Source organism: Sodiomyces alcalophilus (genome assembly GCF_042370955.1).
Source record: "Sodiomyces alcalophilus JCM 7366 unplaced genomic scaffold ACRALscaffold_1, whole genome shotgun sequence".
NCBI lineage: Eukaryota > Fungi > Ascomycota > Sordariomycetes > Glomerellales > Plectosphaerellaceae > Sodiomyces > Sodiomyces alcalophilus.
The window spans coordinates 2075713-2095189 of NW_027263532.1; the positions used below are offsets into that span (position 1 = coordinate 2075713).

The following is a 19477-nucleotide window of genomic DNA, read 5'->3' on the forward strand; positions in this document are numbered from 1 at the left end:
ATGGGCTCGTGAAGTTTGCGCCTGGGGTACTCAGGGGGTTCATACATATTACATACGGAGTACCTAGGTAGGTAGTACCTGCCTTGACTGTCTCTATAACAGTACGTATTCGCTACAGCTAAAGTAAGGTTATTCCTTCCTCCTCTTCCTCCTCGAAACCGAATAGAGTCACGCGGTTGCCTCCCATTGGCAGAGTCCCGTTTCGCGGAAGGGGCCAGCCGGAAAGAGCTGGGGAGGGCCAGGAGGGCCAGGAGGGCGGGCAGAGGAAGGCACGATGCAGGTCAGGAGCGACTTGGCGATGCTTCACGTCTGCACACGTCGCTGCCAAGCGAAGCTTTCCACAGCACCGGCGGCTCTTGGGCTCTCGCTTTCCCCTCACTTCTAATAACTATATCCGATATCCGACCCGCCTGCCCGAGGTCTATTGATGTCTAGGCCTCTTCGCCCATCTTGTATCCGCAGCATCATCATCCCACCAAGTCTCGTAGTCAGTCTTGCCTTGGGGAGGGCGACTGAAGGGATAAGTGCCGCACGACGGAAGCCCGGGGAAGGCCTAGGAAAAGGGATGGCAAACGAGATGGCCCCAATGGCCTATGGGTTCATGGAAGTACTGCAGTACGTGGCTCGTGTTTTCCCCGCCCTGACTGCTATCCAGTTGGGCGAGAATCAAAGTAAAAGACGGAAAACCTATTGAGAATGTAAGCTATCACCACTCATGCAGGTGATGACGCGGCCGTACCCGCTGTCATGTCGTACCGAGAGGGGGCGGCAAGCAATGTGGGCGGGTGAGTCAGGAAGGAAAGGTGTACAGATTGGAAGAAGATGCTTCTGCTGCCTTCTGTAGAAAGAATATGCCGCCAAGTTTAGACCATACCATGACATTGGTTGAATTACATGACGTTGGTGGAGATATTGGTAGTGTCCACAACCGCATGGGTTATATGGTGTGGTGTTGGGAAACGAGTGATACAGAGCTGTTATTCGACGTGAGCCCCAGTCGTCAGGCCAGAGTACTGTCCGACATTGTGTCTACACAATGGATCGGTGGCAATGATAGAGAGGGTAGGCGCGCGGTTAGCCAGATATCATGCATGTTTCCTCGACACTTTTCATAACCTGGCGCCTGACGGGATGTACATTGTGTCATTGTAGATACCTACCTACCCTAGGGCTCCGGATGAGCGTCGACTTCGATATCGACATTTGATGTGTGCAAGAGTATACATACGACGAGTCCGTCATAAAAGTCACTTAGCATGTGCGGAAGGTCGGACAACTGTGCAGAGCACGACAAAAGAGAATGCATTCCATAAGGAGGGTATAAAACTGACTACCTTATTAGGTCCGGTAGCTACAGGCAAGGCAACGCACTCATAAACGATGCACTCCTTTCCATAGTCCAGAGTCATTCGCCATCGCAGCTCATCACACCTGGTACCCCCCATGCCATCCCACCCGCGTACTGGTTAAGAACGAGGACTTGGACCGTATACCATGTTAGGCAAGGATGGATCGGATGTTGAAGGCCCCCTCGTCAGTGAGGCAGGAGGAGGGAGGACGAGACCCAGAGAGACGGGCCAGGCCGTTGCGTGTGATGTGGGAGATGATATTTATTTGCAGCCGGCGCAAGCGCAGTTAGGACCGCAGTTGCCTACGTGGAAACAAACGTCAGTACTTGTCGATAGAAGGCGAATGGAGAGGGGTAAAAAGGGGCTAAAGACGAGAGGGGTCCGACGTACAGGTAGAAGCGCCGGAGCAGCCGCAGTCGCCCTTGTAGTTGAACATTTTTAATGGTGTTGGTTGATAGTGTGACGTGGTGTAAGAGGGGTGAAAAATTGTCGCAAGTCTTCGCAGTGTTCGGCTTTTGGTATTGTATGATCCGAGGATGGGAAACAAGAAGCGGACGGACTCAAGGAACCGAGACAAAGACCCTTTTATAAACACGCTTCTCACCACTGCCACCAACGTCCTATGACCAGCCTAGCTAGCATCAGCTTGGGGATGACTGAGGGGGCTGAGGGGCAACACCAGTGAGGTTACCAAGCCGATGCGGGTGAGGGAATTGTGCCGTGTGACCATGGGCAGATGAGCCAATGAGACGGCTGACCGGCGACTGGCCAAGGCGTGGGGTTGCGCTTTTTGTGCTGCCCTGGGGACCACTCGATTGGGGCCGCCGCCCCACCGTCAGGAGATACCCTGGATCGGCAGGTTCCTGTCCACTTAAAGGTCTGACGTAATTACTTTGAACCGTATAGCTTGAGGTACCTCGTACAGTACAGCGTACAACGTACGTTGTACTTCGTACTTCGTATCTGGTTCGTGATGGTCGGCTCAAAGAAATTCGATCGAGCCATTACCAAGTTGAATGGCTTCATTCCGGTCCCTCCGCAGAAACAAAACGAACGACAACCGATGGCCAAAAATCAGTGTTTGCAAGTCATCTGAACATACATATTGTAGGCAGGAAGAATGCCAAATCACCTTGCCCAAACCAGGGCAAACCATTTCACAAGTCAGCTTCTACACACGGACCTCTCCTGGCCTAGCAAGCCCAGACGATTCTAGTATCTACCTAGCCCACCTCGAGTGGCGGTATGGTATCTACGGTATCTACCGTTGTCACATCAATACCGAGTAGTACAACGTACAACGTACATTGGTCGATTTTCTCTGCCCTTTCCTAAACCGACGAGATTCAGTCTTCTGATCAGCCCCCTGACCAGTCCCCAGAAAGGAATAGCAACATGGCTTGCCCGTCACACGCATCCATCACAAACCGCAAGGGCCCCAGCCTGACGACCTGGTCCTCGCGCACCGCGACAAAATCCCATCCCGCGTCCACGTAATGAGCTCCATTGCTTCCCACCGAGCATCCGGGCGTCATGATGGCCACAGGCGCCCCAATGCCAGCACCGGGGCCGGCGTGGCATCCCGCCTCCGTCACCACGAAACCCCTGCTTGTCCTGGTCACGTCCTCCGCACGACATACATCGCATACCCACGGCGCAGGCCCGAATGCGCATGCTGTCCCCCGTTGTCGCTGCCGCTTGACTCGTTCTACGGCCCTGGAAAGCTGGTCCGCAAGAGCAGATGCCTCCGGTAGTGGCACTGAAACGGCCTGCGCCTGCGGCTGCCGCTGCGGGACTTGAGCCACCCCATTCTTGACAAAGTCACCAGGGTGTAGGACGGTGTCATCGCTGCCACGCACATGGCTGCTGCCCACGGGCAAGCCACGCACGATCCAAGTCGAGGGCGGCTTCTTCCTCTTCGTCGGGGCAGCACAGGGGGGTCTAGTCCCCTTGGCAGCCCGACCCGGCTGGATGCGTGTCGGTGGCGTGGGTGGTTTCGACCTGGGTCGTCTCCTCGAGGACCGGGGGCTTTCGCGTCCGGCGTGGGGGCAAGGCGCGGCGGGGTTCGGCAGCTCGACCAACACGGTGCTCGGACTGGTGGTCACGTTCGAGCATATGTGCTTCGCCATGGTAATGAAATGGTCCAAACAGACGATCGTCTGGCGGGAGACCAGTGCGAGGTGCCGTTCCTGTCTATCTAGCTGTCTTGTCTCGATGACCATGTTTTCCCCGCGAGGTACGTACGTCTCTGCTGTTCGAGGATGAGACGAAATAATTTCGTTTTGCTCTTTTCCTGGTGATATTTGGCGTCTTGGATAGCAGTTCGTGGTAAAAATGATTTTATGATGCTACTCCTTGGTCTGTATGTGCAGCGAATTCGAGACGTCGAGGTATAACTGGGATCAACGGCATGAGTCGGGATTTTGTAGACTGTTTGACCAGTCCTTCATTGTAACTCTGCCTTGTCCCGGCTGCTGCTGCCCTGCCTTTCATGGTTTCTTTGATGTTCAAAAAGGAAGGTATTGGACAAGGGACAATGGATTCCTTTCTGTGGCGTGCCGAAGTCATGACATCTTTGTCTAAAGGAAGAAAGCAAAAAAAGAAAGAAAAATCACAAGGAACGTAAGACGATGGCTTTGACTCCGGAGTCCCTTCTGGCTTCAGTTTATTACCAGTGGGGAATGTTTGTTTGCTGAAGTCTAGTGCAATCACCGCCAGATGTTAGTTTCTATCGCAAAGAACATGCGGTTAGGTAGAGCAGTGATGATTTCCTTGGTGGTGTTCCGGAAGACCATGCCCATCGTCTGTACGTTGTAGACAGCACACACCCACTCCTACATCGGTCTTCCTATCCAATCATGTTGCGGAAAACCCCATCTACACGTGTAGAGCGGCCGGGCCCAGGGAGGGGAGGCGACGGGAGGGGATCGGCATGCGGACGCTTCTGCCATGTGGTTGTCGCCGTGGTGGATGTCGCCGCTGGGCTGTGGTTGGTTTTCTTGGGGTCAGTTCTGACCGAGCAGCCCTCCTTGAAATACCTTGGGATAATCAAGTGCGTCGTTGTCGATCGGAAGGGCAGTCAAGCCTTGGTCAAGATAACCACAGCAAGTTTCTCGGCATCGCCATTTGAGCAGGAGTCTCTACCGAGGAAGACTTGTTTGATAGTCCTCCGAGGAAAATAAGGCATCGAATGATGAGATACTAACCCAGCGCTCTACAGATAATACGCCATACAAAATTGATGGAGATGCGAGATGTGAGATGCGGTCTCGACGAGCCCAAGCACGCAATAGCATAATGGTCCATCTGCTCCATTCGGCCGAGGAAGAGAAGTAGAAGGAGTGGAGGCCATGGGTGACACTGGCCTTATTTGAATCGGTAACGGTGACGATACCTCTTGCAGCGAGCCAACAGAACAGAAAGGACGGAAGCGTGTCCAGCTCGGCCGGAGACCTACTGTAGTCTTGCGAGACATAGAAACCGAGATTTCTCCTAAAAACTTCGTCTTCGCAACTAGTCGTGCCCACACCACCAAAGTGAGAGGGGGGAAAACAAGGGGGGGAAAAGCATCAGTCGAGCCTCTTCATCGTATCTTTTTAACCTCGCCACAGCCGAGGTACACGGATAGGTATTAACTTTTCGATCGCGTTGGTGGAGGACTCAGGAGGGTAGGGTTGAATCGAGATTCCCGATTATTCTCGCGCCGTTCCAACGGATAGATATCCAGGGTGTCTCCTCACCGCATTTCGTGTGGTACTTGCTTGTCGTAGTAAAGTTTGGATATTTCGGCCCTCGGGCGAATGGTTTGACGAGATGGAGGCAAGATTTGAGAGAAGAGAATTGTATCGAGAGGGGGCCTTGGTTTGGTGTCGATGGACCTGGAACACTGGACTACGTTGTACTTCGTACACGTACATTGGTACCCCAAATCTGGGACGCGAGGTCTTGGGAGCTCTTAAAAACATATACTCGTTATATAGGTACGGAACTCGCCTCATAATGTAATTATCGAACTTGCGTCCCCTGCACAAAAGTACCTAGTCCCCACAGCACAATGACTCGTCCAACTAGCAAATCTCTCCCTCGCCGATCTTCCCCGCCAACAAACCGCCGGGAAGGGAGCCAAGGCCTCGGAAGGTGGATCGTCCAATAATCTCGCGTAGCCTACGGTAAGTTACGTTCCTCTAGCTAGACAGCTAGGCCCAGAGAGACCAGAGACTGATAATGATCCTGGCGAGAAACAGCTGGAACGTGCCGGGTCGCCCTCCAAATCCGTCGACTGGTCGAAAAAGAATTGTGGCGTTCCCGTTCTGGCCGTTCTGGCCCGTCTTAGTCTGGACAATACACTACGACTTACAAAGTAGGAAGGTCAAGCTTGCAAGCCGCGAGAAACAGAAAGAGCACAATGGAAGCCAGTTACTCAACAACGTACAACGTACAGCGTACGAATCTTATCGGCCAAGCCGGATCGACAACCTTGTCAGGTACGTTATGATATCGGGCGGGATAAGACATGCAGCTGGAACAGAACAGTGCCAACGACGAGTACGGAGATATGTTGTACGCTGTACTCCTCGCTGACAACCACGCCACTGGACAGAGAAGCCTCCAGGCCCGCGGCCAAAGAAGATGAGACATGGCATGAAAGAAAGAGAGAGCCAGCTGCGCCATCGGAGGCTGGGCCGGGCTGGGCTGGTTATTATAAAGTACAACGACATCGGAATCGTTATAACAACGATAACGCGCCCATCCCGATTCATCGCCGACTCGGCACAACGACGCACAAAGAACACCAAGAAACGCCACCTGAATGGTCCGTTCACTAATTAACGAATTATCCTCCCATTTGTTTCAAGTTTCACATTTCAAATCGATGTGGGGTCTTTGATTTTTCCCGCTAATCCAGATCCTCATTAGTCCTTTTTACTCGACTTCTTTTGTCCCTGACTACTCCCCAAAGCTACGCTACACTAGGTTCGCGATCAGAGACTATAACAAAACTTCAACCTCGTAACACTTTTCGAGCTCGAATATAGAAAACGGTGATTTCAATCCGACGTTCTCACAAAAGTCGCCTTATTTTTTGCCATCCCTTCGAGATTCTTCCCCGGAACACTCCCACACCGGGCTACTTAGTTCTGCAACGGCCCAACCAACTGTCGACGACCCTGGACTCTGCCTTCCTTCTCGACCTCCTCGTAATCGGCAATTCGGTCGTACATACATATTCCGATTCCCATCGCACCCTTCGTCTCGCCCGTATGGATTGATCCATTCCATGGGACGTCGATCCTCTACGGCGAAATGACAACGGCCAACCCGCTCTGGCCCACTGCGGACTCTAGCTAGCCAAGGTCAACGCCGCCGGTGCTTACTGGGAAGCTTCTCTCAGATAGCCACCGCGACTCGGAAATGGACATCATAGTAAGACGCGACCCTCATCCTCTTCCCGCCAAACATGCACGCCAACCCAGCCCCGCCATTCTGCATCTCCCTTGTCGGTCGGTCCCCCTCTTCGACCGCTCCTCTCCCGCTAGACATGACACTTGACTGACCCGACACTGCCCCTTCTCCCCAGAACCTCGCCGACGATGACGATTCCCGCGTCGGCTCGGCCCGTGACGACGGCGACGGTGGCACCCTGAGCGCCGTCGGCGGAAACAACTCGGCCTCCCTGTCCTCCCTGGTCGCCACCTTTATCCCCATACTCATATACACCGTCGTATGCCTCAGCATCTTCTCGGTCTTTCGGAGAAAGGTGCTGCGTGTCTACTCGCCCCGCGCCATCCTGCCCAACCTGTTTCCCGAGTATGTGCTCCCCAATCATCCCCTAGTACGGGAGGCGACTCGACTGACACAAAAACCCACCGGCCCAGGCAGCGGAGCACATTGTTACCGCAGGGATGGTTCGACTGGGTGCTGCCATTTTGGCGCGAAAGCGACGTTACCATTCTGAATCGCTCGTCCATCGACGCCTTCCTCTTCCTGCGCTACCTGAAGCTGCTCTCCCTCATCTGCTTTGTCGGCTGCTGCATTATCTGGCCGGTCTTGATGCCTATCCATGCCACCGGCGCTGGAGGGTTGGCGCAGCTGGACAGCGTGACCATGGGCAACGTCACCGACCCAAACTTCTTCTTCGCCCACGTCGCCGTTGCCTGGGTCTTCTTCGGTATGGTTTCTCCTGTCCTTCTTGGGGCTTTCTCTTGCCATCTAGCAATTGGCAGAAAATCGCCTTGTTATCCTGACACGCGCACCAGGCTTCGTTCTTTTCGCCATTTACCGCGAGTCCATCTTCTACATCAACCTCCGACACGCCTACCTCCTCCATCCCTACTACGCGAACCGTCTCTCCTCTCGTACCGTCCTCTTCCAGTGCGTCCCCGACCGCTATCTCGACGCCCGCCGCCTCCGCAAGGTCTTTGGCGAATCCGACGTCGCCAACGTCTGGATCCCTCGCGACACCGGCGAACTAGCTCGCCTCGTCGACGAGCGCGAAAAGACCGCTCTCCGTCTCGAGAAAACCGAAATCCGCCTCATCAAGCTCGCCGACCGTGCCCGCCGTCGCGGCCAGCGCGCCGCTCCTCGTCTCCCCGAACACCTCCTCCCACCGGCCGACTCTCGCCATTATCCCGCTCCCCAGCATTCGTCTCCCGACACCGGCAGCGCCCCGTTGTTCGCCTTCTCTTCGTCCTCCTCCTCTTCGCGCGACCACGACACCGACGCCGACCCGGAGAAGAGCCCGACCCTCCCGGACGTCAACGGTTCCGTCGCGGCGCAGTGGCTCCCCGCCTCGCACCGCCCCGCCCACCGGCCCCTCGGCAACTTTCTCCGCCGCGTCGACACCATCAAGTGGACGCGCCTGCGTCTCAAGGCCCTGCACCCGCGCATCTACAAGCTCCGCCGCATGTTTCGCTCCGAGGACGTCGACTCCAAGGACGCCAAGCCCCTGGGGTCCGTCTTCATCGAGTTCACCACCCAGTCCGCCGCCCAGCGCGCCCTGCAGACCCTCTCCCACGACAAGCCGCTGCACATGGCGCCCCGGCTCATTGGCATCCCGCCCGACGAGGTCGTCTGGACCTCGCTGCGCATGGGCTGGTTCGAGAGGATGATTAGGAAGTTTGCCGTGCGCGCCCTCGTCGTGGTCGCCATCCTCTTCTGGTCCATGCCGGCGGCTTTGGTCGGTACGCTGAGCAACATCAAGTTCCTCGGCAAGACCTTCATTTTCCTGCGGTGGATCGAGCTCTTGCCAGCCCCCATCTTGGGTTTCTTGCAGGGTTTCATCCCCGCCATGGCTCTGTCCCTGCTCATGTCCATCGTGCCGTGGCTGATGCGAGGATGCGCGCGTCTGGCCGGGGAGCTCTCCCTCGGCGAGATTGAGCTCTTCGTGCAAAACGCCTACTTTGGCTTCCAGGTCGTGCAGGTGTTCCTCGTCACCACGCTCACGTCGGCCGCCTCGGCGGCCTTCACCGACGTGCTCAAGGATCCCTTGTCGGCCCGCGAGCTGCTCTCCGAAAACCTGCCCAAGGCGAGCAACTTTTACCTGTCGTACATCCTCATCCAGTGTCTTGCCGTCGGCGCCACCACGCTCCTGCGCCTCTGGGACCTGATCCGTCACGGTATCATGGTGCGTTTCTTTCAGCGTCCCAGGGCCGTGTGGCGTATCTGGAAGGGAGTTCGGCCGGTGCATTGGGGAGGTTGGTTCCCCGTCTTTACCAACATGGGCGTCATTGGTGAGTCTTGGTGTCTTTTGTTTGTTTTTCGCCTTTCTTTTCTCTGACTTGTTCTAGTCCTCAGCTATTCCTGCATCGCCCCCGTCATCCTCGGCTTCGCCTCTGTCGGCATGTACGTCATGTACCTCGTCAACAAGTACAACATGCTCCTCGTAGACGACTCTTCCATCGACACGCGCGGGCTCGTCTATCCGCGTGCCCTCAGACAACTCCATATAGGCCTCTATCTAGCCGAAATCTGCCTCATCGGTCTCTTCGCCCTCCGACTCGCCGTGATACCCATGGTACTCATGATCTTGCTCCTCGTTTTCACTGTCCTCTTTCATTTTTCCCTTCGCGATGCCCTCTCGCCACTTTTGCAGAACTTGCCCCTCACTCTTGCCCTCGAAAACGAGGAACTCATGACCAAGGCGGCCGGCAAGACGGACGACATGGACGGGAAGGAAGGAGACGAGGGCAAGATGCAGACGCCGCAAGTCACCGTCGGAGAACCACCCCTTACAGGAACCAATAACGAACCAGCGGCGTCCGTTCCTCTCCCGCATGCCTATGCGGACGACGACGTGTACTTCACCGACGACGACGAGGACGACATCGTCCACGAGACCACGGGGTCCCGAACCGACCCCCGCTCCGCCCCGAGCGCGAGCCCGGGCCTCGAAGGCGGCCCGTCGCTCGTCCGCCTGGCCGCCGGCGCCACCTGGACCTTCTGCGTCGGCAAATTCACCTCGTCCCTTCACGCCATCGGGCTGGGCCCGGTGCTCTCCTTCTTCGACAGGGTCATCCATCCTACCTACCACCCGGACCCCAACCCGATCCTCCGCTTCCTGCACCCGTGCACGTTCGACTCGTTCGAGCACATCCGTGCCACGTGGGTGCCGGCCGACCTTCCCGATCCCCGCGCCTCGTATCCGGCCGACTACGCCGCGCGGGCGTACCATCCCCCGGAGGTGTGGTCGCCGGCCCCGCGTATCTGGATACCGCGGGACAGCGGCGGGGTGAGCGCGCAGGAAGTGGAGCACTGCAAGCGGTACGGGAAGGTCCTGGCTTCGGATGAGGGGGCGTGGTTGGATGAGAACGGGCGGGTGTATTGTGAGGTTGAGAAGGCGCCGTTTTGGGAGGTTGAGCAGCAGGTGCTCTACTAGTTGTTCTCTTCTGTTTTGCTAACCGTGGGTTGCTCTGATATCTTGCATGAATCGTGCCGGCACACCTATACCCTAGTAAGATTTTAGTTTTGTAATGACCATATCGTTCAAGCCATGGTAATCACGATTTATCAGTACGGGATGCTCGTGGACTTCTTGACGCTGGGTCATCTCGAACTACCTAGGTGAGCGCATATCTTGTCTTGTTCTTCTCATCACCTCATTCAACCTGCCTTTCCTTATTCCAAGCTATCACAACTTGATAACTCGGATGGAATGAGGAACGGAAACTGAGACCTTTCCTTTGCAACCTTCTTCCCAGCTCGCGACTGCCACTTATCCGCCCTTGCCTGTGTTTCCTTGCCTAACAATGGGCAAGAACAAGCACGAGAAGGACGAGAGCAAGGACGAGAGCAAGGAGATTATTTCTATTCTTTGATTCTTATTGCCCTCACTTCCTTGGCGTCTCGTTCCTAGTCGTTTACATCTTTTACTCCTCATCTCATCGCGCCTATATCCAATAACATATCATACAATCTCACGTCGAAGAATGTTTCATCCACGGACCCCGAAGCCAGCTCGGGGCATTGGCGGTTCCTTTGGCAGGCTTGTTCCGGCAGAAGAGAGAGAACGGCGGGCCACCGAGTCGATCAAGAACATCCGCGAGGAAGCCACTTATACGCCTCCTCTTTTGGCCGCGGTCACGGATCGCATCACCACGAATTCCTTCCGCCGGCTCCTTTCCGACAATGCCATCTACACGCGCATCACCAACGCGCTCAGGGATGAGAACATGCCGGAGACAGACCGGCATCCCGGCATCGTGGACTTTCTCGCCCTCGAGGCCATACTGCCCGTGAACTATAACGGGGTCTACAACCGGCCCTTGAACGCACTCTACGAGCGCTGCGATACCCTGGCCTGGGTGGAGCGCCAGCTGTTGACCGAGAACCACGAGTACTTTGCGTCTGACCTTGCCGCGGCCAAAGACTTTGTGCTTTCCCTGGTCGAAGTCGGGATCGGCGAGAACGACGGCAATGGCGACGCCGGCGACGGCGACGGCAACAACAGGCACGATGATAACAACAACGATGATATCAACAACAGGGGCAAGGACGGCATCACGCGTGACCTGAGCGAGGACGTCATGGCCGACATCAACAACAACTACTGGCGCCAGGACAGAAACAAGCATGCCCTGGTGGCCGCCTGCTTCGCCAAGATGGAGAAGCAAGAGGAGCTCACGGCCCGCGAAGTCATTGGCGTCGTTGCGGTGTTCCATGGCCAGTACCCGGCCAAGCTCGTCACACACCTCATAGACCAACAAAACTCGGCGTACCTCAAGTTTGGCGACGTCGATGACGCTGCGCACGCCTTTGAACACGATCCGGCCTACGGCGAGGACTACCGGGAAGCGCAGCACCTAGCCCAGGTTCTCCATGCAGCGACTTCTTATGCCGAGGAGTACGAGGAACGGAACGACACAACGCAGGCTGCCGCTTGGAGGCAGAGAGCCACCGACTTGGTTGCCGAGCACGGCAAGGCGTCGCAAATTCTACGGATCGTCCGTAGCGGTCGGGTACGGAAGAGAGGAGCGCGAGTCAATCCCTCGGAAAGGTTCCGTGCTGCTGCCGATACAACTGGTGCCACTGGCACTGCTATTGATACAAACATGTATACCGCTTCCCCTCCCGTTCCACCTCTACCCGTCGCCCAGAGGGGCCCGTTTCTCCATACTCCCGTCCCTACTGTCGAGTCCGTCAACCCTACCCCTCCTCGCAGGGGACGGGGTCGACCCAGGAAGAACCCGGTCTTTGAGGCCACGGCTCTCACTAGTACCATACCGGGGACCAGTCCACACATGACCCAGTGGAGTCAGCCTTTCCAGCCTAGCCATACAGCAACTCGCCATCCTTCCAACGTAACAGACTTGTTTGTCCATGATGCTCAGCCTAGGGAGACCACTCAGGCACCATATCCTGGCTCGTCTGGACTGGCCGAGCCGAGTAGGAGCGTCACATTCGCCAACCCCGGGGAACGGACACAGGGTGATACGTTTTCGGATCTTGTCTTCATCAAGCAAGAATCTGAGGACGAGGCCTCCTCTTTCTGGTAAATGGATGAGTCGTTTGGGGAGGAGAGATGGGCTGATGCATGGGACGAATGGTTTCGCGGCGCGTATCTCCATGGGACGGGTATAAATTGGGTGGATGTGCTAATATTCAGGCAGCGCTGGGTAGTTCGAATACAGAGAGAGGGCTGGGGTAGAATTCAAGCCATTGCGTTTTGGTTCAGGCTACGTGGCCGTTTGCTATAACCGTATATCGATGCCGCCCTAACTCTTTATGCTTCATGTTCCTTCAGACGGCTAGGCAGGTCAAAGACAAAAGCACTGACATCCTGCATGAAATTGTACCTTGATTGCTAAGTATGATTCTATGCCAGTGTATCCCTCGTCTCCTTTCACCCCTTAAGGACATGGAGAAGAAAGAGAGCTTTAGGGAATATACAAGAAACCAACAGCTACATAAGCAAAAGAAACCGACAGTTCACGGCTTAATACATTCGAGACAAGTAAAAGCATCGACCTCTTAAGCCCAAAGGTAAACTGATTAGGTGGCGGGTGTGACAGTGTCAGGATCAGATTCAGGGGCAGTGGTGGCAATAAGACACAACTCCATGACCTGGCTTTAACTTGCGCCACTATGTTATCTGAATTCCTCAATAAAGAGGCCATTGGACAAAGCAGACAAACAGTGATACTGATGGCTAAGTGGCTTGTCTATAGAGTCCAGCCCAACGCCGCCTCTGAAGTATGTCGTCCCCAGGAAAAGGCATTTAAGATCTAGACATTCCACCTCTCCTGCTCTTGATTTTTCTCCCTTGGAAAACACCCAGCCTTCTTCTACCCTTGAAGAGAACGGAGAAAAAAAGGAGAAGAAACCAAAAAGACAAAAAGACGACCACCATGTATTCCCCAGACAATTATCAACAGGATGCCAGACCGGCCTACGTGGACTCATCTCCCACACCTGAGCCGAGACGAAATCCTTACATAGCCCCCCATCCAGTCTCCCATCCAGTTCCCCATCCAGCCCCTCATCCAGGCAGCTCAGCCAGCTCGTTCAACCCCATGACCCCGGTTAGGCGTCAGAGTTCTCAGCAGTACGGGCACGGGTATCTCGGCGCCCATGGTCGGAACTCTCCAGCCTCCGCTTTCCTGCCCCGGGAGGACTGGCAATCGGATCGCTTGATGCCCAAGAGAAGAGCCAACATGACCATGACCGCGGAATACGACGAGGTGATCCGCCATGCAGTTCAGACATCAGCCGGCGTGGAGAGCTCCATGGATTACATCACTACGCACCTCGAGTCTCTGGGGCGGCTGCCCCGTCCTACACCCGTATTCTCCGAACCGCCGGAGCAGAGCATCGCCAGAGTGGTCCGTGGTGCAGCAAAGGATCAGAAGAAGGAGAAGAAGAGGGAGAAGGGTGAGGAGAAGGAAGAGAAGAAGAGGGAGAAGGTTGAGGAGAAGGAAGAGAAGAAGAGTCAGAAGCATGAGGAGAAGAAAACGGACGAGGAGAAAAAGGAAGAGACGGAGACGAAGCGGGAGGCCAACGACGACTACGACGACGATGACGATTGGTGCCGAGTGGACTTGACCGACGCAGTGCCCGAGTCGAAGGTGGCGATGACGATCCTTTCTGCCTTTGACGACGGAACACCCATGAGCGATGAGGAGAAGAGAGACCGTGTTATTGATATGCTGGAGGTAAAACTCCACACGCTGATGCGCGTCCATGCGTCCACGACGGTGCCGGTCAAAAAGAAGAACGCCATTTGGAACGGCTACGTGAGCCAGCTGGAGGCTCTTGTGCCGAAAATGAAGCTGCCCGTGCCAAAATAGCAAGGAATATTTGCGAGACAATGGCAGACAACAAATATTTCCGAGCTTTTGTTATTCGAGGTTTGGACCAGGTATTCCTTAAGTCTTGGAGATGTTGGTGATCACCATGGTCTACGGGTCAGGGGTTCAGGGGTGGATGGAGATGCAAAGCTATGAACTTGGTGAAAATAATGAAAATAACCCAAAATTGATTCAAATCAGTACACATTTATTTCTCTTGTTCTTATATCTTCCTCGTAATGAATCCCTACGCCTACGTCTGCTTGGTTCGAGCGTTATAAGCTACGAATCTTGTGATCCGAAATGGTGAGAAAAGGGGCTACACCGAACCACACCGTGATAGTGGGGATCTCACCGAAGTTACCGAGATTTCTGCTTAGTCAGCCATTCCACATTCCTTGTCCTCGTCGCGACTCTTTTGGACCTCGCGACATGCGACGTGGGTTTTTGGTAGGTCCCTTGTCACCAGAGTAAAGGAACCTCGACCAACGACTCTCGATCACGAACATATCATCTCGTGCCATCTCTGGCTTCCTCGCCGCTCTCTTCCAATCAATCAACTACCAGGCCGACCTGCTCGATTGCCCATCATGACGCGCGCCCAGCAAACCATCTCCCTCGCCCTCCTCGTGAGCTCCGTACGTCGACACCGCCTTTGCAAAATGTTATGCTCCATTCCTCTCGGGAATCAACTGCTAACTTGTTCAAGGTCTACCTCGCCCTCTTCCTCGAGCTCGTGCCACTCCCGCCTCTTGTACAGGAACAAATTGTCCCAGTGGTAAGTATCCTACCTGACCTTTGCATCCCTCCCTGCCCCATCTCCCCTCTTACCCTACCCTCTCTTGCCTCACCCCATTTGTCCACCTGCCTCTCCACTCTGCATCCGCCGTAACTAATTTTCTCTTTTCCAGTTACCCTTCTGGCTCCTCGTCTCGTTCGGCGCCTACCTCCTCGCCCGCCTCGGCTACAATGTCATGACCTTCAACGATGTCCCCCAGGCGCACGCCGAACTCATGGCCGAGATTGAGCTGGCTAAGACGGACCTGCGGACAAAAGGCGTCGATGTCGATTAGAGGAGGAACGAGTGGAAAGAAGACCAAGGCGAGAGTGGGATTGCGGGCATAGTCACTGGCAGTACACAGGATATGCGGCGTGGTCGAGTATAGAAAACGAGGGAATGAATGCTCCAGCGTGTCACTGTAGTCTGGATAATGGAGAGGCCCATGCCTGTGCCAGCTGGCCCCTTGTGGGTGTAATGTTAATAATGCATCACATCTATCTTAGACTATTGGGTCTACAGGACATGGCCGGCACGTGCAAATCCTGTCGAGGCGTGTAATTTGATTCTTGCTTCTCCAAAGACCACCGACGGGATATCTGGATATTGGCAATTGTAGTGTTGTGTAGTGTTGTGCCATGGCTAAATAGCCCAGGGTCCGGGCCCGTCCCATTCATCAACTCGTCGCTCATCTCGTCATCTATTGTCGTGTCCGATCCCTATGCCCGAAATACCATCCCATAACCCGGATCATTCCCTACTGGTCAACGCCGACGAGTAGACACGTCCCCCACGAGAAGCGACACTACCGTCCGCACGGCATTCAGCGGGTTTTCGTCTCCCTTGACGAGATTTCCAAAGACTCTCTGGACACCAGCCAGTGACCCGCTGTCGTCCGCCACGCGCCCTAAAAAGCAAGTGTGTTAGCATCTCCCATGACTTTCGTCGGACGGTTGCGGCAAAGTCGCCAGGTGTGCAGCATGGTAAGACGCTGTGGCCAACTTACATTTCCCCGGCACTCCTAGCAAGACACCGACCCTACTGCACCCCTCGCCCGTCCAGTCAAACTCGATATGCCACTGGATCCTCAAACACGGCCACTTAGACTCGTCTTCTTCACCGTCTTCGGGTATGGGCACTTCAAAAGTCGTACGGCCCATGTGGGCAAGCAAAGCAGCCCGCGGGAATTCCCCCACACATTCAGCCGCCCCCGTCTGGTCAAGGCCACCTCCTCCCTCTTCTTCCTCCCTCCTCCGTCCTGGTCTCTTCCGCATACGCGTTCGCCCGACCGTCTCGAGCAGGCGGCCGCGGTCCGCCGTCTCCCTCTCCAAAAGACACCACACCTTCGCCCGCTCGACCGAGATGCGGTGCCATTCCGCCATGGCCCAGCACAGGATGCTGACGTTGCGGTCCATGGCGCTGTTCTGTTTCCCCGAGCAGATGGTCTCGACGAACGGGCCGAGCTCGGAAATGGCCGCCGGGTCGAGCCTCGGCATCCGCAGCTGGTCTATCCGGAGCGTATCGGTGTTGACGACCATCTCCAGCTTGGCGGCGAAGAACCCGTTGGGGTCTCGGACCGACATGTTGTGTTGGCGGAGGAGCGGGGCTTCGGCGTCCTCGCGGGGCAGGATCGTGGTGGTCGACGAGAATTCGAATGGCGTGAAAGCGCGGAGGAAACCAAGTTCTTCCTCCGCCGTCATGGGTACGGGATGATGGGAAACGGGGGCGGGAGAGTCCTTCTCGGGTGGTGCAATGAGAGGCGCGGGCGTGGCACCGAGGGAGAGCCATGAAGTGGGATCCATCGCTGCATCGAAAAGTAATTGTGACTGATCGGGCGGGCTTTTGTCGCCAGATGGCAAGAGGTAGCCCTGGAGGAGCCCAAAGAGCTTTTCGGCATGTTGTCGGGAGGGCGGCGGTTTGGGTGTCTGGCGCTGCTGCAGCATCTGGCGGATTCTCTCGTTCTCCGACGCCGCAAACCGCAAATCTGCCTCCAGCCGCGCCACCTCCGCTCGAAGCTCGTCTCTCAAAGCCTTCTTCCCTGCATGCTCGTCAATCGGCGGGATGCCCCGTGCTGGATGTGTTCCTCCACCACCTCTGGCCTCAAGTGTTCTCTCCTCATCGGCCGGGTCGTCTTCCGCCGAACGCACAGCTGCCTTCCCCTTCTTCTTGGATGGGGTACCTGGATCTGTCGTCGGGAAAGATTGCCGTTTGAGAGGCGAGCTCTTCGTCCCCTGGCTGGACCTTCTTCTCGCGCGCCTGGACGGCGTATCGTGGATCCCCGAGGGTGGGGTCGTAACCACGGGATCATCTTTGCCCTGCTGTGTCGGTGTCGGTGGAAGATCGGGTTCGTTATCGGCCGGCACCACAAAAGGAGGTTCGCGTGGAAGACCTTGGACTCCCGGCGGCGGAGTGCGCCTTAATCCACGTCTGGCGAAAGGATTGAGCAGCTCTTCCTCCGACCCTGATTCCGGCGGGGGTAGAGGTCTCGGCTTGGGCTTGAGCGGCGAGCGCTTCGGCGCCGCACCTAGTCCTCCTCCGCCTCCCATGGCTGGTCGTTCTGTAGTGCGCGACGGTATCCCGGTTGAGCCGGGTGCGTCCGACGGGCGGGGAGCCTGCGATGCTGCGGTGGGTGGACCCCGGGTGCGATGTTCCAAGTGGGCTGTCAATGTCTCGCGAAGTTTGGACTCTCGCGGTCGACGAGGAGCTGATCGTATGGGCGATTGACGGTCGGCCGACTCGGTATCCATGTCCTGAAGCTGCGCTGTCGTCCCGGGGTCCCGCGCGACAGTGAGGGCACGGAGACTGACTTCGCTTGCCTGGCTGGTCGATCGCCTGTGAGAGCCATGCTCGGTCGTGCGCTGGCTTGCCTCGCGACGTTCTCGAGTTTCGGAATTGAACCGTGCAATGCTCGCTCTGGTTGGTGACGCGTATGAAGGCCTACTAGTAGAGGGTCGCGACGACGCCGTGGGAGGCGCGGGATCGGTCTGGCTATTGAAGATGGGGACGCTGGTTCGGGGCGAAGTGCGACGGCGTTTCGGTGCAGACGATTCTATAGTGTCGAAGTCCATAATGACAAGGTCTCATTTCCGTTGAAATCACATACGCATGGTGTATAGTATTTTCCTACCGAATGGCGACGATGTTTTGCTGCAAGGTGACGGCCAGTTGAGTAGACGCGTCTGGGATGGATGCGACAGGGTTGACCGCCTTCCACTTATGTGATGACATGCTTACATAAGACGATATGATAGTCACGTGACGCTTATGACGTTTTACCGTGGTAACATTTCCTAGTGGCCAATGCGATTCTCCAAATTCCTGTTTCTGTTCTTCCGACATTCACCGCCCGTCTTCCAACACCCGACACTCCCACTCGGACATACACTAGTATCCACGGTCACATCGGCAACCGTCAAGATGTCCGCCCCCAGCAGATTCTTTCCGCGCGTGCGGCCCTTGATCGCGTCTCGCATGGCGCCGCCTCGCTTCGCCCCCATGTCGACCAAGTCGCAAACACCCGCCGTCGCCACCGACGCTTCTCAGGCCCAGGCCATGCCCGCTGGTCCCTTCTACGAGGCCATTATGGCTTACCCTATGCCCTATGCCAAGGAGGAATGGCCCGCCTCGACGTCGGCCGCCGGCATCGCCGCCAAACAGCAGGCCGCCCCCGCCGAGACTAAGAAAACTACTCGTAAGATGGACAAACCCCCTTCCCCCCCCCCTTCCCCTTTCTTTCCCCCCCCCGCCGCGTCAACGCGCAGCTGAACGTTGCCCCCGGCTGAAGCGACCGAGCAACAGGAAAAGGAGCAGGAGCAGGAGCTTCGGCCCGAGCCTAGTCCGGCCCCGACGACCGCCGAGGAGAGAGCCGCCGTCATTTTCGGATCAGCGCTCGCCGGTCCGCAATCCCGGGCCAACCGCCTCGCCGAGGCGCGGAAACGATCGACGCTCATCGCCGGCGTGTGGGTGCCGCCGCGCCCCGAGGAGCCGGACAACTGCTGCATGAGCGGGTGCGTGAACTGCGTGTGGGACCAGTACCGGGACGAGATGGAGGAGTGGTCTGCGGCCAACGTCGAGGCGCAGGCGCGGCTGCGCGAGATTGAAGAGCGGCGGGAACAGGGAATGGCGGCGGGTGGGCGAGGCGAAGCGGCGAAGCGTGTGGACGTGAGCATGGACGACGATGGGGGCGGGTCCGAGACGAACTGGCCCGTGTCGGAGAAGCCCAAGGCGGTGGACAAGGACGCGTGGGACGACGAGTTGTATGCTAATATCCCTGTGGGCATTCGCGAGTTTATGAAGACGGAGAAGATGATCAGGGCGAGACATGAGCGGGAGGGGACGACGGGGGGATGACGATGACCTTTCCCTTGTCGTCTTTTCGTGTTTCGTTGTCTCGCTTGCGTTTTCTTTTCCCGCATTCATCGCGTCGGGCCTTACCAGCGGCATATAGATAGCATTCAATAGATCTGTGTACGTTATAGATGCAGTTTTCAGCTCTGCCGCACATTCACGAGTCGGGTGCGTTATTTGGGGGAAAACACCTCATGGCCTCTCATGGTACACAAGACGCA

The 19477-nt window shown here is 56.3% G+C and overlaps 7 protein-coding genes across 7 annotated transcripts; 5 read left to right on the forward strand and 2 right to left on the reverse strand.

Moving 5' to 3' along the window:
* Positions 1 to 1494: 1494 nt before the first annotated feature.
* On the forward strand, positions 1495 to 1777 carry ACRALDRAFT_2056216 (uncharacterized protein; the record flags this gene model as incomplete). Its single annotated transcript, XM_071021759.1, has 2 exons — positions 1495 to 1671; positions 1742 to 1777. The coding sequence occupies 2 exons, from the start codon at positions 1495 to 1497 to the stop codon at positions 1775 to 1777; spliced, it is 213 nt and encodes a 70-aa protein (XP_070878988.1).
* A 687-nt stretch (positions 1778 to 2464) lies between these two features.
* On the reverse strand, positions 2465 to 3999 carry ACRALDRAFT_1073960 (uncharacterized protein). Its single transcript, XM_071018179.1, has one exon. The coding sequence runs from the start codon at positions 3569 to 3571 to the stop codon at positions 2708 to 2710; it is 864 nt and encodes a 287-aa protein (XP_070878989.1). The 5' UTR covers positions 3572 to 3999; the 3' UTR covers positions 2465 to 2707.
* A 2364-nt stretch (positions 4000 to 6363) lies between these two features.
* ACRALDRAFT_1060065 (uncharacterized protein) lies at positions 6364 to 10436 on the forward strand. The gene is made up of 5 exons (XM_071016175.1): positions 6364 to 6773; positions 6928 to 7157; positions 7226 to 7518; positions 7607 to 9079; positions 9137 to 10436. Exons 1-5 carry the CDS (start codon positions 6762 to 6764, stop codon positions 10222 to 10224), a joined length of 3096 nt encoding a protein of 1031 aa, XP_070878990.1. The 5' UTR covers positions 6364 to 6761; the 3' UTR covers positions 10225 to 10436.
* Positions 10437 to 10774: 338 nt separating this feature from the next.
* On the forward strand, positions 10775 to 15023 carry ACRALDRAFT_205984 (uncharacterized protein; the record flags this gene model as incomplete). The annotated part of the gene is made up of 14 exons (XM_071021899.1): positions 10775 to 12336; positions 12362 to 12419; positions 12465 to 12530; positions 12589 to 12636; positions 12700 to 12772; positions 12870 to 12879; positions 12999 to 13237; positions 13262 to 13347; positions 13379 to 14119; positions 14159 to 14228; positions 14254 to 14292; positions 14333 to 14397; positions 14475 to 14570; positions 14601 to 15023. 14 exons carry the CDS (start codon positions 10775 to 10777, stop codon positions 15021 to 15023), a joined length of 3576 nt encoding a protein of 1191 aa, XP_070878991.1.
* Positions 15024 to 15042: 19 nt separating this feature from the next.
* ACRALDRAFT_1025597 (uncharacterized protein) lies at positions 15043 to 15204 on the forward strand (the record flags this gene model as incomplete). Its single annotated transcript, XM_071014760.1, has 1 exon — positions 15043 to 15204. A coding segment is annotated over one exon (162 nt), but the record flags the coding sequence as incomplete, so codon positions are not given.
* Positions 15205 to 15673: 469 nt separating this feature from the next.
* ACRALDRAFT_1079115 (uncharacterized protein) lies at positions 15674 to 18074 on the reverse strand (the record flags this gene model as incomplete). Its single annotated transcript, XM_071018862.1, has 3 exons — positions 18013 to 18074; positions 15916 to 17958; positions 15674 to 15816 (listed from the first exon to the last, which is right to left on the reverse strand). The coding sequence occupies exons 1-3, from the start codon at positions 18014 to 18016 to the stop codon at positions 15674 to 15676; spliced, it is 2190 nt and encodes a 729-aa protein (XP_070878993.1). The 5' UTR covers positions 18017 to 18074.
* A 252-nt stretch (positions 18075 to 18326) lies between these two features.
* ACRALDRAFT_2024064 (uncharacterized protein) lies at positions 18327 to 19259 on the forward strand (the record flags this gene model as incomplete). The annotated part of the gene is made up of 2 exons (XM_071020189.1): positions 18327 to 18600; positions 18694 to 19259. 2 exons carry the CDS (start codon positions 18327 to 18329, stop codon positions 19257 to 19259), a joined length of 840 nt encoding a protein of 279 aa, XP_070878994.1.
* Positions 19260 to 19477: the final 218 nt, after the last annotated feature.

Bases quoted from the DNA above. Each gene is read 5' to 3' on its own strand.
- ACRALDRAFT_1073960 (XM_071018179.1), bottom strand. From the start codon at position 3,571: ATGGTCATCGAGACAAGACAGCTAGATAGACAGGAACGGCACCTCGCA.
- ACRALDRAFT_1060065 (XM_071016175.1), top strand. The intron at 7,519-7,606 runs GTATGGTTTCTC...CACGCGCACCAG, and splicing joins CGTTGCCTGGGTCTTCTTCG to GCTTCGTTCTTTTCGCCATT. The intron at 9,080-9,136 runs GTGAGTCTTGGT...GACTTGTTCTAG, and splicing joins TACCAACATGGGCGTCATTG to TCCTCAGCTATTCCTGCATC.